General features: G+C 45.4%; 1 protein-coding gene across 1 annotated transcript; it reads right to left on the bottom strand.

The window, feature by feature from the left end:
* Positions 1 to 893: 893 nt before the first annotated feature.
* Positions 894 to 15,880, bottom strand: RAB35 (RAB35, member RAS oncogene family). Its single transcript, XM_027696872.1, has 6 exons — positions 15,713 to 15,880; positions 12,013 to 12,063; positions 11,124 to 11,247; positions 4,311 to 4,435; positions 4,096 to 4,220; positions 894 to 3,540 (listed from the first exon to the last, which is right to left on the bottom strand). Exons 1-6 carry the CDS (start codon positions 15,762 to 15,764, stop codon positions 3,412 to 3,414), a joined length of 606 nt encoding a protein of 201 aa, XP_027552673.1. The 5' UTR covers positions 15,765 to 15,880; the 3' UTR covers positions 894 to 3,411.
* Positions 15,881 to 16,263: the final 383 nt, after the last annotated feature.

Raw genomic sequence — 16,263 nt, 5'->3', positions numbered from 1 at the left:
AGCTCTCACTGCTTATTGTGCTTAGCTGCAAAACAAGCTCATTTTTTGAACTGTCATTTAACACCCAACAGCATCTTTAGTGCTGCATCATCCCAAGAAATTCAGCCACGTAAAGCACTTGTGTGTGTTCAGAAGAGAATGGGCCAGGAGAAAAAAAAACATTTGAAGCATCTGATTTACCAGAGGAGCTGGTAAATCATCCCACCTTCCAGCCACTTGTGTTGTTTACTGGCTGTTACATGGAGGAGATTCAAAGTGTAAGGAGTTCAGACACAACACACAGTGACACACCAGCTTGCACCAGCCACAGTTCAGACCATCCACACGTGCTCAGGATTCCCCTCTCCCTAGTCCTACCAGAAGGGTGCAGATGGAGAAAGGCACCTTCCCACAGCAGGTTTCCATCACACCTCCCCAGGAGTGAGGCCTTGCCCTGGGCAGCTGCTCGTGCATGGAGGGCAGCAGGGCAAGGGGATGCTGAGGGCAGCACACACAGCCACGGCTGCAGAGTTCCTGCACAGATTAATTAAACACACATTAATTTCCTGGGAAAGTGAGGAGAGACTCCAGATGCTTTTTAATCACCTCAGGGGCTGACCCCTGCTGCCTTGGAGGAGCTTTCAAAGCTCACTCAAGACTTCTTGTTGAACAGAAAAACAAAAGATTACAGCACAATCACAAGCATCACACAGAAATAAGTTACCAGTTCCAGCTTACTCTTCATTCACATTTAAAACTAAAATAGCAACTGGACATTTGAAAGCATTAATTGTGGTTTTGTCAATATCCCCTCCCAGGAAAAAAACAATACAGCAGCAGAGCTCACCCCTGGCTTGCCACCCTCCACCTCCAGGTGCTGGTCAGCAGAGGAAACAGAGCCTCAAAAAAAAAGATTTGGCAGCTTGTAACCTTTATTTTTAGTTTTTTAAAATTATTTAAAAAGCATAATTAGAAACTTTCATTACAGAAATAATCCTAGCAAACCAGTTAGACATTCCATTGCTCAACATTTAGGAAACTTCACATCAGCACCACTAGAGACACAGTCCCCACCCCTTCCAAGTGAATAGTTGTGGCAAGAGCAGAGGTAACTGCTCCTCTACAGCCAGCTCTGGGGGAAAAAAAACAAAAAGAAATTCCCACTTTAAGCCAGGAAGACGGAAACCTGGATTGGCAGAGTTCAAACCATGGCCACCAAGACCTGGACTCAAAGAGGACCAACTTTTCCATATAAGAGAACACTCCAGGCTTGGGTGCACCATTTCCTCATTTTATTGCATCATTTCCAGTAAATTCAGACATTTTCTTTACTTCTGCCTATATGAAGTTACTCTCTCCTAGATCTGCACACACGCTACCACAAGAGTCCCAAAGTTAACACAGCTGGGCCCTTTAATCTGCAAGGGGTAACTATCACAGGACAGCTCCATTCCCACGGGAAGGCTCCAGGGATGGCCCAGCTCCTCCTGGCACACACCACATTCAACACCAGAGAGCAGACAAGGATGGACTGGTGGGAATTCAGCCACCACTTTCCACAGCCACTCAAGTCTTACAATTATCAGAGCTCACTCCAGCAGTATCATCCCAGCTCACTCTTATTCTTGGGTTACCAATGCAAGATATGTGAAGAAAAGAGACGGGTGAAGGCAGCTGGATACATATTCCCAGCACCTGAACTGATTAAAAAAACCATGTGTTACACATTCATTGTTTGCATTTTGTAAAAAGTCTTTAAAGTGATTGACTGTGACGTGATTGTATGATCGGGGCTTTTACCACAACCCGAAAAATCTAAAAAAATGCAGGCAAAATAAGTGACTAAAATTTAGCCTCTCCTGGGGGAAGGGGGAGGAAGGGAGAGAAGTGGGCTGACTCCAAGCTCATGGACATTAGTGAACCACATCCTACCAAACCAGCAATTCCATAGGGCCACTTACTGACACACTGAGTATGCCCACCTTCAAGGCCTTAAAGGAAGTCATACCCTCCATGCCTTTTAGTCATTTTAAGGAAAAATTATTTTTTAATATTATTTAGGCAATTATTCAGGTGCTGAGCATGTCCTTTCAGCCCAGACATTTGATATTTTAGTTACACACACATACACTCTCCACCTTTAACTACATCTATTCAGGCTGAGGAACTGAGCCCTTGTTTTCCCAGAAAGGCCAACAAGGGCCAGGAAAACATCGAGCACAGTGAGCCCAGTTTGTTTCCAAGGGTGATCCTCCACCACCACATAACCCAAGCAAGCAAGCTTTCCATTTCTTTGCATTAAACAGCAGTCCTCCTTCCTAACAGAAGAATTCTGGGAATGATCCTGCAGCAGCTTTCATATTCAGACATCAACCCAGAACAGCTGGATTTATTTTCATGCCTTTTCTCTCTCAAAAAACAAAAGCTTTGCCACCAAAATTCACATTCAAGTTCAGATTGCCTATCTGTGGACAGGGCAACAAGAAGAAGTTTGGGTTTTTTGGCAGAATCACATGAATTTTGTTCTTCTCAAAAGAAATGGACCCTCACTTAGGACACTGGCAGAACCAGAAGCAGAGGTCAAAGGAGTTAAACTTTGCTTAAAAAAAAAAAAAAAAAAAGGTTTTATCCAAATAAATCCCACTTCTGCAGGTCAGTTTGTTTTCCAGTATCTTGATACAAACTACAGGAGAGCACAGGTACAGCTGGGCTGCAGCACAAGGAGGTGAAACCCAAGGATCCAGCCACAAATCTGGACCATGGCAAACTGAAATTCAAGGCCCCAGCAGCAGCACCAGCTGCCAGCCCAGGGGCTGGTGAAGTGAAACCCCAGGCTCCAGCAGCGACACCTGCAATCCTGGTACCTAGAAAAACACAGCCTGAGCCCCAGTAAAAGCCTGGGACTCCAGGAGAAGCCAGAGGCCCCAGGGGCACCAGTTGCCAGCCTGGAGCCCAACAGAAATGCAGCCAGAGGCCCCGGGAAGCAGTCGCTGCCAGCCTGGGGCCACCTCGAGTTAAGAACTTTGTACTATTTCTTTAAAAAGATGAACTCTGCAGTCCATGATTGGTTGACATTAAGAAGGCAGAAGCCAAAGCGACAACAGGGAGGCGAGGCTGGTTAAAGCAATATACATTATATACAAACTCTTGGGTTAATTAGTCCACTTGGTAGGCAACGTCCTTCTTGTCTACAAGGCGCACTGGAATGAGCAGGGGAGGAGAGGGGGGCAAGATTCCATCCGATACCTTCTTGGCACTGAAGTGGTAAGGTGCCAGCGCCTCTTGATAGAAAACATGGAGAAAAAAATAATCTTTAAATAACGGCACAAAACTGAGAAAGTCCTCCCAAAGCCTGCCCCAGTGGAATTGCCCGAGTCTAGCTGGAGGGGCTGATCTGTCTGAGAGCAGAGTCTCTGCAGCAGGGAAAGGGCATTAGCAGCACCTCTTCTTCCTTTTACTGTTCTTCGTTAGCTTCACCACATCATTCTGTTGCTGCTGTTGTTGCTTTGCTAAGTTTTCTTTCTTTGCTCGCAGGACAAGCTCTGTAATGCAATTAAACATCTGCAAGAGAAACAAGCGCGGTCAGAGCTCCCCAGAACTCGGGCTGGCTCCTGTGGGGGTGCTGCTCTTTTGAAGCAACTGTTCTAGGTATTTCAATAATGCTTCAGAGATCTTCAGAGATCTTCCCCAACCCACTATAGGCCAAGAGGAAATTAAGTACCTTCCCAACCCACTCCCAAGCTAAACTGATAGCACCTCTATCCCCTTTTCCAAACCAGTAAATAAAAACAGGTCAGTTTGGCAGCTGAGGCCACAAGTGAAGACTGGGCAGTCCTACCTCCTACAAGCATTCTCCCTAATGACAAGTCTTTTCTGAGACCCTGTCTAATATGTGAGCACTGCAAAGCTACTGAAAATAGCAGCATGGGCTCCTTCATTTCGCTTCCCCAACTCTTCCAAGCACAGCTGGATGTCTCTTTTTGACATTTTACCTACTCGCAACTCGTACAAAGCACTTCATCTCTCTTCCTCAATGGGAAGAACATAATTTTTATTTTTTCCCCACACCACTATCCCCAAATGGTTATATCTACACTCCTTTGAATATTACATTACCTCTTCCACATTAATATTTTCTTTGGCGCTGGTCTCAAACAATTGGATCTCCATCTGCCCAGCAAATTTATAGGCATCTTCTGTTTCTACCACTTTTCGCTCTGGGTCATCATTCTTATTCCCCACTGAAAAAGGAAAGGAAAGAAACGAAAAGTCAGTTTGGCACTTGGGCAGGTGATCCCACTGAATAAGATGCTGTAACTCTGATTATTTACCTAGTATCCGGCAGACATCGTCACAATTTTGATTAATTTCATGCAACCACCGTTTTACATTCACAAAAGATTCTGCACTTGTTACGTCGTAGACAACAATTACCCCATGTGTTCCTCTGTAATACCTGTGGAGCAGCAAAGGACAGTAAATGTTAACTCAAGCTGGGTGTCACCTTCTCAGCTCTTTTACTTAGCCTCCATAGGATTCCTAACAAATCCACAAGTTACAGCAATCAAGTGCCTCCACTTTCTTTCGACGAAGACTCATATAATTCTTTTATAACAGCTCGATCACATGCTATTCCTCTAAACCTACAGACCTCCCTGCTCATTCAGTCTGTACAAGTAGGTTTCAAAGTCCAAAGACTGATAATAACTTCCTTGTTCAGGTTGTCAAGACCTTCAAACGTTCAAATTGTCTTACAGCTCCGTGACCAAAGGCAGCGTAACCCCAGCATGTCCCTCAGAACTGGCTGTGATGTGAACCCTGGCGTTGTACAAGCCTCATCAAGTTTTTGCAGTAATTTTGTTATCTGTGAAAGATCACTTACAGACTAAAATTTCAGCAGATCTCCAAATATACTCAACCCTCAATCACAGCTCTCTTGAGCTCACAAAAATTTCTGTCTTGTTGAGCGACTGTGTTCTGATCACACCTTCCTACTCAACAGATCGACTCCATATGTGCATTCACTGCGCTCTGCTACCTTTGGCCATTAAAAATAAGCTTCATTTCAGTTTATTCCCATTAATCTTGGGCAACCAGCACCTTTAAAAGATGATGAGCAATTCTGATATGCAAGAAAAATATCTGAATTCAAGTTCCAACATCATCACCTGCACGAACCTACCAAAGGCAGGCAGTGTGTGCACCAGGAAAATGCTGTATGAAATAAAGCAAGCTCTACCTTATCAGTTTTCAGCCACATTCACAAGGCTACCAGGTATGTTCCCTACTGCAAATTAGGCAACTTTGCCCCCCACCCCCAAAAAAAAGTAATTAAAACAGTTGATAGTAAAGTCTTCACCAGCATCCATTTTTTATGTTATGTGTAGCTTCATTCTTTTCCTTTCCTCCTCTCCTCTTTCTTATGTACATTAAAATTTTTAATAAAACAAGTTCAAGAAACCAGCATGTAATATTGAGGATCTTCCCTTAAATTTTGACAGTACTCCTAGTCCTTGCTCTCTTACCACATGTAGCACTCTCCCTTCCACTGCACTTCAAGCATCTCCACTGTGACCATCCTGCTCCTCTTTGATAATTTATTCCATCTCAGCGAACACACCTTTGAACCTCAAAGCCTTTGAATTCAACCCAAACACACCTTTCAGAAGATCTCGAAGCTTCAGCTCACTTTGCTACTGATGCACTTGTGAACAAATCACTATCTCTTCCCACCTCCAGCCTCATCATCCTTCTACAACAGAAGCCACCTGCCTTTATAGATCATCAGACAGACTTCCAGAGAGGCACATACCACTCACAGCCACACACCTTCCTCCCCTGATCTCAGCATCCCTGGGTATCAGCACTCCTCCATGACATGATACCTGCTCTACAGAAGTAGAACAGTCTGCTCCTACTGCTCATCTGGGCACTTGCAGAAGACAGTCAAATACTTCTCCCACGCCATGTTTTATCAGTAATTTATGCTGTACATTCACTTTCCTTGGCAAGAACTAACTCAGGTAAGAATTACTTATTCCCGGCCCGTAAAAGATCCTGCACTTTCAAATGTTCTATTCCATTAACAGACAGTTCCTTTAACAGCTTCAAAACTTGCTACAGCACTGCATTTGTGCTTTACTTTGTTACAAGCTCTACTTTAATTCATAACTTAGATCCTTTAGAGGAAAAAGTATTCCATGGCCTGAATCCACATGTTGCAAAAACAACCCATCCTCTCTTGACACACTGCACACTGGTTTTGATGAATACTGTTTTGTGAGATAGCATCAGAAAGGGACCAACACAATGGATTTCTCTACAGCTGAACAATAAACTAATTATCTCCAAACTCTCCCATATCATCTAATAGTCTTTTAATTCAGCAGCCCTCAGGCTGACCTACCACTTCCTCCCTAACTCTGAGCATTACATTTGCAAAGACAAAACTGAGCCTTCGGAGAAGCGCGGTGGTTCAGCTACACCTACACAGAGCTGCTTCGTTCTGCTGCGCTCACCATCGAGCCTGGTGATCCTGTCATCCAAACCAGAGGACCCCACGGAGCATCCTGCTGCTCCTACCTTGCCCACGCACCTAGATTTTCTTCTAAGCAAAGCACATGATGTCGGGGAGCAGAAAACATGCAGCCAGCACGTTCAGATCCCACTCCTGACAGGTCGTCAACACGCTCTGTTTTCGCTGCCGGGACGAGGACCGTGGGCTGGACCCGGCAGCAGAGACCACCACGGCAACCAAAACTCTGCAGGAGCTGGGAGCTCCAGACACAAAGCACTAATATTGCCAACCAATTTATCAGAATATCTTCCTTTGTGCAAGACAGCAACCCCTGACTCCTGCTGAGTGCCTACCAGCACACACTGCTCCTATTTTTGGAAGGGAAAATTGTCTGGCACATCATTCTAGAAAGGTTACCAACCCCTCATCTGCACTGAAGTGTCATTTTTCTCCATTGGCTGTCATTACCAAGAGCAATAAGCCTGAGAGAAAAGACCACGACTACCTGTTATTCTCTAACTCTTAAGCCCCATTATGCACAATTTCTCTCAAAAAGCTGGTCATGCTATTTTCTATCAGTTGTTTGATGCACTTCCACATCCTAGATAACACTGTAAACTTAACAAGCACAGCAAAGATTCTCCAACCCTAAATACAGGACAGTACTAGAAAACAAAATCTGATTTATCCTACCCCATACTTCAACTTCCAGAATGATGCAGTGCAGAATTGCTTTTATAACAAGTTGTGGGCTTTGGCGAGTAGAGAACAGATGGGGCTTTTGGCATTCAGGGAGGAGTAGGTGTAAATTTTGTGCTTTTGGCAACCAAGAGGTAGTTGAGGCTTTGACACAAGGGAAAGAATGTCTTATTTCCTTCCCATCCACATTTTAGGGAAGATGGATACCACAGAGATGAGAGCAGAAGAGAAATGAAGTTCTTAATCTCAGCCCCCCATTGGAGGACTGACTGATGCCGGCTGTCCTCTGTATGGTGGGCACGCTCTGCCAGGTACCCTGCAAACCTCCAAAACCAGCACCTGCTACTGCTCCTGGTGATAAACACCTCAGTGAAATACAGAAAAAACATCACAGACCAGTCATTCATGTTTAGAGTGTCCATGAAAGTATCCTGTTGAGGTGAAAAACAAATAAACTTGACCAGTATGTGCCCTGGGATGCTTTGGTTGGAAGAGTTCCCTAGATCTGAAGGCTTTACATTTGGCTTTGGTGTGGAAGAGGCTTAAGAATGCCAACATTTAAGTTGAAAAAAATCACCTAAGTTGGTTATTCTACCATCAGAATTAAATTTAAAGCTTAAAGACACAAGCTTACTGCCTTTGACACACTACCTAGTAATACTGCAGACTTGGCACAGAGGATCTTCAGAAGCGGTTACCAAACTCACCGTGTCCTTCGGCCACCATTATCCTCCCCTCCAGTCTGAACAAGGCCTTACTAAGCAGGAGGGAACATCTGCCATTTATTGAGGACTCCCTACTGCAAGATACCAATGAGAAGGTTCTCATATCCCTCTACTAAATGCTTCCCAGTATTAACATCTGGAGTTTTATCAATCAGTTTCATGAAGCACAGCAGTGGCTACTTCAGATTTAAGAGACACAGCATGATTGACTACATCATTCAGTAGGGCCCATATGTTCATTTTGCCAGGAAAGCATGTAATTGCCAAATGTGAAGGATAGGTCACTGGTTTAATCCAACTTCTTTGTTAACATTTCACTACTTTGTAGCATACGTTTCCTTGCTTTTCATTCACGTAGAATTCTAACCATTTCCAAAGACTTCTAATAATCTGGTTCCTAGAAGCACATCTATTGTTACAGGTCAAACAGACCAGTCTTTTAACAGTCATATCTGATTTACATGACACAGCAATTCTGCCATCTCAAAAAACTTATCCCTCTCTTGAACATGCCATTCCAAGGGACACCATGGCAGAAGGTCCCTCTGCTATCACTATTCATCCTAAACTGGCATCTGACAACTACCGTGTAAAGCTTAAATCCCTAAACCCACAGTCCTGAATCAGGACAAAGTAGTCCTGTCTACAAGAGCAAATCAAGTGCAGGGACTGATTGTTCATGCATCTTAATTGTTCCTGCTAATACAGCTGTGTCCTGGCATGCTAAATCTCTGGTGAATTTAAATTTAATTTGGATGACATTCCATGCCAACCAAATTCACACAGCTTGGCCTCTCCTCCCACTAGGCACCAGATATCCCAGTATTTCCACATTTAACAGACAATAAAACCAGCTGCCTTTATACTTCCCAGTATGAAATTCTGGTCTAGTTTAGTTTTCTTGAGCTTCTGCGGAATACTCCAGATCAACATGATTTCTGTTCCTTAACAGTTTTATTCTGTTTTACAGCTTCTGTAGCTGTAGTCAAGTAATATCAAACCAGTACAACCCTTTAATGTTTCCCAATTTTCCACTATTAACTTCCTATCACCTCTACGATTTTGCAATTCTAAGTCCAAACAGCAGTACTTCCAACCTATTACTGTAATTACCAGATGGGCTCTAATTTCAGGCTTGCTTGCCAGCCTTGGCTCAACATCAATCTGAACTCTGCCTTTCACTGTAAAGGGACTTCCTGGCCTACTGTAATAATGAAGGAACACCTTTTATATTCTTAACCCTCAGTGTAAACCTCAATCTAGTCAAAGACTAGATAGACAACTACATTCTGTTGACAGGGCACTCACACTCCACCCATGATTTGACAGCCCAGCCCCTTTGTAAGTACTAGCAAGGTACCTTGATTTGTCACTCAGTTTGGGATGGGTAAATCAGTCATAGTATTACTTTGCGAACAAATAGAGAATAAAAAAAAAGGCAGAACCATTTCTAAAATCCCAAACTTATCTCCTGGTTTTATAGGTGATATGATTAGGAATGCTGGACTAGCTTGCCAACCTAGCAGCAAGAGGAGCCCTTGTGTCCATGTAATCAGCATTCCCAAAGTGTTTTCCTCAACATTTTAAATGCACTTGGACACATGAACTTCTTTACTTGAAATCACACAAAATTCAAATCTTTCTTCCCAGACTGTCACTACTTCAGCAGAGATAAGGCAGGAAAACTGGGGCTTTCACTACCCCCAGAATAAAACATACCTCACTTGGGTAAAAAGCTATGCAAAAGGAAGTAGTAGCAGAGTTCCAACAGGTCGTGGCACAAACACCCTCAAACCATTTCAGCTTATCTATTTTAAATGTTAATTTAAAAAAAAAAATTACATAAAACACTACACCAAGTCCGATCTGCAGCTATCCCCGTTCACAAAAGGAATCCTCCTTTCCTGGTGTTCCCTGTTCAGGGCTGGATACCACGGCTTTCTAAACTAGCTGGCATCAGCCCCACGACCCGGCGCTCATTAACGCAGCTCCGAGTCGCGTCAGGGAATCTGCAAACAGGAAGGCCATTTGCTGACTCAGCAGTAATTGGGGCACTCTGACTCGCCTGTCACAGCTGATGGGGCCGCAGCACCGCTCTGCTGCCTCCCCCTCACCACTTCCTTCCCAGAGCTGCCTGCAGCTCTGAAACAAGAAGTGATGTCACACACAGGAACCCTACAAGAGGCAACTGAGTTTTTTCAAGCCAAACACTTAAGAAACAATGGGAGTAATCCAGTAATATCCGTATAGGAGCACAGAGGAAAGGGGCGGCGCACACATCAGCTTCAATTTTGCCATTTCTAGCTGTTCAGACGTAACACACATGCAACCAATCTCATTTTCATGTCTGAGTAAATTAACCAATTCATCAGAGATCCTCCTCTAAAACAGGAGCCAAAGGAGAAGTGAGTCATGAAAGACCAAGTGAAACACCTAGGTCTTTTAAGAATTACTATTTTCGGTTAATACCCAAGGAAACAAAAGTTCCATTTCCAAGTGTACTTCTCCCTCTTCCCCCAGTGAAACAGTGAGCAGTCCCACCTTTACTGCAATCAGTTTACAAACACATTTTATTCCTAGTTCCCACTGCCGCAGCTCTGGGTGTGGTTTCTTCAGGAACCGGAAAAGCTCTGCACACACTGTTCAAAAGGACAATGAGCTTGAATCTGAACTCCAACCAAGGAAAAGGTTAATATCATGTGGGCGTCTGCTTCAGCAGAGCTCCACACAAAGACAGCTGCTAAAATGCATTTGTCCTAAAGGAAAACTAAGTATCAGAAATCCCATTCTTCAATCTCCAAGCTGTTCATTACTTATATGACACTGGCAGAGGGTTTGCACTCTGTGCTTCTGCAGTGCATTTAATCAGAGGACAATCTTGGACAGGCTACAGAGACGAGTTTTCTGCTATATGCAATGAAATGACTCTGGTTCTACCATTTGGAAACTACCAGCAGAGGAATAAGTCAAAGCCACCAAGGAAATGCACAGAAGAGTGAGGAAATCTGAAATCCTGGTTCCAAACCTAGGCCACAAGGTATCGCCACCACAAGCAGTTCTGAAACAGCTGGGAGAGGTCCCACTGTGCAGACCACAAAACCATGGTTACCTCATCAACTGCAACATCCAAACACCTCAACCCTAATGCTGAACTGTAAGATCTGCACCCAGAGCTGTACATGACAAAGCCCAGCGATACTCACGTTGAGGTGATAGTCCGGAAGCGCTCCTGGCCAGCTGTGTCCCAGATCTGTAGTTTCACCTTCTCTCCATTGATCTCAACTGTCCGGATTTTAAAATCCACTCCAATGGTGGTGATGTAGCTGCCTGGAGGGAAAGTGTGGGTAAGTGAGAACTCAAGTCTTGTTTATTTTGGATGTCCCAAAGCACACTTCTGAGCACTGCTTGGCAGCAGCTTTCAGACCAGACAGGAGAACAAGGTTCCCCATATCTGCTTACTGTTTAAAATGCCTTAAGTCATGCTGGTCTGCGTATTTTTATCTGCAGAAAACAGCTTTTTTTCCTAGCCATAAAGTCACTTCTTCCATGCCACCCTTAAAATTTAAAGGTCAGGGCTACAAAACAAAATTATTCTTCTACCGCATTGGTCATCAAGAGTAAGCACCCAAATATCTCAAGAAACAGTAACTAGGAGAGTATTTCACTTGTGAAAATGTTGAGACAAAGCTCTCCTTTAAATACTTGTGCAAACACTGATTTTGAATACAGTCTGTTCTAAGAGTTTCCTCCCAATAAACTGGTTATATCACAAATATAAGTGGTTTACCACAATATTGAATCGATCTAAACTCCAAGTGGCTAATGGGAAGTCTGCAGAGAGTACAGCATAAGCTCAAACACCAAAGCTATTTCTGGAACCATGTCAGTATTTAAATACTGTGGGACTTTCAGTTGCAAGTGAGGACCAGACAGGATGGCCTGTACAGGCTTATACCAAGAGATGCAAAGTTAGAAACATGATGTATTCCTAGTACAGCTATCAGTGGGCAAATGCAGAACAACTTCTTGCCAACCAGCAGCGCTGGAGCAAACCTGGAGCATTTCACTTATTGAAGTAAACAAACCACTCACCTGAGAAGGTATTATCTGCAAAACGCAACAGCAAACTGCTCTTGCCCACACCTACGACAAACAAACACAGCAAGATCTTTGAATACATCATCTTGGGTGTCAGGTAACCCAAAATAACAGTGTTTTGCCCATCCATTGCATTTTTAACTGTAACTCAGGTATTTTCTCAGCAGATCATTTGGTACCATCCACCTTGACTGTTCATCTCAGCACTCTCCTCAGAGATTTGACCAAGCACAGTCACCCCAAGGTTCAGGATGCTTCAGGTAGCAGTGCAGGGGGAGGCTGTCCCTTCCTTCCTCCAGCCCTCAGCAAAACCTCAAACAGTACCTTCTGCACTGGTCAGTTCAAGAGGTCAGAGAAGAGTAATTACTAAAAGCAAGTTTACAACCAGTAGGTTTAAATCTGCTAAGGAAAGAGCCAAAAATGGGCATGTCCTGCTAATTAACAAGGGCTCAGAACACTGCTCTGAACTACTCTATTGAATTCCACTGCCCACCTCCCATTCTCTGTGCCCTGGTGGAATTTGGACTGCTCTGACAATAATCAGACCAGGGCTTGGTACTATAAAGCTTATCATGGCCACAGGTTAACAAAAGTCTAAACTAAACAGAGGAATTGGGAATCACTGTTCTGTACTGCCACCCAAAATAGGCCTGTTACACATCTAACACACCTTTCTGAAGCTGCCAAAATGTTCCACGAAACATTTCTCTAAGTGCTTTGAGTAGCACTTCATCCAGGTTTTCCATAAAACATTGTTTGCACCCTGATCACACCCTCTTGCAGGGAAGCATTTTTCACAGTGCTTCAGTCAAGAACTGTAAGAAACTCATTCCTGCACAGCCAGCCAGGGGAATCTGGGTATCCAAATGCCTCCACATTGTTATCTCTGCATAACATCTCTGCTGTTAATGACCTTTCCTCCCCAAAATAAATCTGCTATGGCATGAGTAGGAAATTCAACTTCACCAGGGTAATTATCTATTAAATCTTTTCAGGTAGAAGTTATTCAAGTTCATTATTTTGATGATGCATAACTTGCAAGTTCTTCTGAATAAAAGACCTCTGCAAACACAGTGCAGAACTCCAGTAGTTTTCAGCTGCTGGCATGTGATGATAGCTACCAACAAAAAATAAAAACCAACTTAAAAATCTGCAAAATTCCAGTGAGCCAGGCCTCGTTTGCAAAGAGTTGAAATCACCATCTGGAGAGGCCATGCCCACTTCTTATTATTACCAATCTAAGAAGGAAGGGAAAGGAGGGAAAGGAGAGAAAAAAGCTTCTAAAAAATACAGTCACAGCGTGCACATAGTCAATATCTCTGAGCTCAACCAAGGTAGCAGAGCAGTTTCTGAACTTTAACAGAGGACTTGTTATTTAACAGAAGCTAAACCTCTGCAAAATACCAGTCAGCTAAGAAAAAAGAATAACATGAAAGAAAATGAAAGAAAATAAAATTAAATAAAAAATGAAATAAAATAAAAATGTTTCAGCAAGTGCTATGCTTCTTGGCCTTGGCCTCCAGCTTAGTAAAAAGCAAGTAGAGATGCCAGAACCCACAGACCTGTCAGACCACACCACCTTCTCCAAAGTCAGACGGCCCTGGGCGACGCTGCAGAGCTGCACATGACACTGCTCTGTCACACTGCCCTGCACTGCACAGCCTGCTCTGCACAGCCTGCACTGCTCCCAGCGAGAAGAAACCTCCCGAACTCAGGAAGTTCTCCACGCTCCCGATGACAACGATCTCACTAAACAAACACTGCCTCTGACCCACACTGTTCACACATAGAGAAACCACACTCTTGGTGACCCCCCACTTCCCACACAGAGCTATTTGAAGATCTGAAGACAAGGCTCGCAGAGCCTCAGCCTGTTGAAGACAGCAAAATGAAACAAACAAACAAAAAAAAAATGGCCTATTGCCTGCACAGTCAAAATTAAAAGCAAATTTCAGCGCCAGACAGGGTTTCCAAGAGCTGTATTTTACTGAACAGCAGAGCGAATTAAAGAAGCAGATGCAAAGCACAGATCATCTGTATTATTTTTAAATATCTGGCACAGCTGAAATCACCAGCAGCTTTTCAGGATGACCTGTTCTAAAAACACACAAACCTACTACCCTCTTGACAGATTTGCATACAGGGGAAAGCAGATGTGCCAGAATCATCCTATCCAGTGTCAGTCTACTTCCTATTGCAGGGAATAAATGTCAATAAACAAGGTAAGCAAACCTGTCTTGTGAAAGCAGGGAGAAAGCCTTCCTGTTGGAGTTAGCAAAAACAAAACCAAAGAAAAATCAATACTCAAACTACACAGTGAGATTTAATTACAACAGAGAACCACAGGCAGCTCAACAATTCTCACAACACTTCTTTCCTTTCACTGGATATACTGGAGGGACTTTGCTCAAGAAGACTCAGTTAAGAAATTTGATTTAATTGTTTAAAATGAGAAGAAGTCTTCCTCAGAGTTCTCACCACCCTGTTTGTCTTGCCTGAACAGTTTTGAAGCTCATCAGCAAGCAGCAGAGCTACTGCTTTACTCAGAATGCAGCATTTGGTTGCAATAATCCTCAGGCTCCCAAAACTGCCTGGGGTTTAAGCTGTTCTGAAGCTGTTGCTCTTTCTCCCTCCTTAGATCCCTCCATGCAGACACAGTTTCGTGTAGAAAAACCACTTTTAAATACAGCTAAAGCTTCTGAAGGTGACAACTGGTAAGACAGTGCAACTTTACATTTTCACCCAAGAGCTGTTCCTCGCTGCATGCCGGGACCTGCCGCCCCAGGACCACACCTCTGCTAAAGAGGAGGGTGGATGCAATCTTCCCCAGTTTATGGAAATTAAACTGTGAGCTGCTGGAGTGTTACCAGCACTGAACTGGACTTGAAGGCAGGAATCTTCCCAGTCCCAGTTCTTATGTACCAAGACTAAAGCACCAGACATGGGCTGAGTTCTCAGCCCTCCAGAGGTTTCTGAAGCTGCTGCAGAAGAATTTACAGGTCTGTTCTGAAGAAACTCGAACTACCCCTTTATTTTCTGTTTATAGATGTTCGCATCCTATACTATAAACAGAAATATGCAAAGCTACCAGCTCTTCAAGGATTTATTCAAAAAAAGTGACGAACTCTAGAACTGAGACTTCAGGCTGAAGCACAGAAAGCGTCTTAAGGAATAATTAAGATAATAATGACTATCAAAACGTAGTAGTTGCCACGCTGGAAACAATGGTCCCTACGGCAGCCAGCCCTTCCCATCGATCTTTAAACTGCCTGTCAGCAGGAGAAGGGAATTCCCTCCTCATCCCAGCAACAGATTAGTGGGCGCCGTCAAAACACGCGCTCGCCCGGGCTGATGCCGGCAGCACTGCCGGTGCTGTCCTGACTTCTACGTGCCCAATCTGCCTTTTCCCAAACGCAGTCAAGCTATTTACCATAATATCCTGCGGCAGCCAGTTCCGCAGGTTCACCAGATAAAACCCCGCGAACGCCCGAGCGAACGCGCCCCCCCATTCACACACAGCGGGGGGGTCCCGGCACAGCCCAGGAACCGGGGGTGCCCCAGGAGCAGCAGGAGGAGGAGGCCGCCCCTCCCCGCTTCCCCCGCGCCGCCGCCCTCAGGCCCCTCACGCCCGAAGGGGCGGACACCCCGCCAGCGGCCTACCCGCGCCCCCCAGGGCCGCGCCGGCCGCGCTCACCGCTGTCGCCGATGATGAGCAGCTTGAAGAGGTGGTCGTAGTCCCGGGCCATGGCCGCGGGCGGGGGGCGGGTGCGGGGGGATCAGGGGGATCGGGGGGGCGGCGGCGGCTCCGGCCGGAGCCACTTCCCGGACAAACAGCCGGAACTGACAGCGGGGCCGCCGCGCATGCGCGGGACCGCCACCGGGGTGGGGGGAACCCGCCAGCTGCGCCTGCCGCGCCTGCGCCGGCCCCGCCCCCGCCCCGCCCCACGCCGCGGCTGCGCGGGGAAACGGCCGCGCCCTCGTGCGCGCCGCGCCTGCGCGGTGGGGAGGGGAGAAGCGGGTTGGTGTTCTCGCGCGTCTGGGCAGCAGTGGCGGGACCGCGAGCGGACCCTCGTGAGGGACCCGCCGCCCCGAGACCCGTCAGGGGACCCGTCAGGGACCTGCCAGGGACCTGCCACTTCCCGCCCTCCACTGCCCTGAGACCCGTGTCCTGCTTCCCCTCCACGGGCAGCTTGTCTTCCCCCTGTGCCGAGCCGCCGAGTGACCTCTCAGTGTGTCCCCCTCAGT

Source organism: Neopelma chrysocephalum, unplaced genomic scaffold (genome assembly GCF_003984885.1).
Source record: "Neopelma chrysocephalum unplaced genomic scaffold, ASM398488v2 Primary Assembly neopelma1_116, whole genome shotgun sequence".
Lineage (NCBI taxonomy): Eukaryota > Metazoa > Chordata > Aves > Passeriformes > Pipridae > Neopelma > Neopelma chrysocephalum.
The sequence above is the reverse complement of the archived record's forward strand: the minus strand, read 5'-3'. Positions and strand labels throughout refer to the sequence as shown.

Coding starts and splice junctions, on each gene's coding strand:
- RAB35 (XM_027696872.1), bottom strand. CDS start 15,764: ATGGCCCGGGACTACGACCACCTCTTCAAGCTGCTCATCATCGGCGAC. Junction 12,064..15,712: donor GCTCATCATCGGCGACAGCG/GTGAGCGCGGCC, acceptor TGTTTGTCGTAG/GTGTGGGCAAGAGCAGTTTG. Junction 11,248..12,012: donor TGCAGATAATACCTTCTCAG/GTGAGTGGTTTG, acceptor CTTTCCCTCCAG/GCAGCTACATCACCACCATT.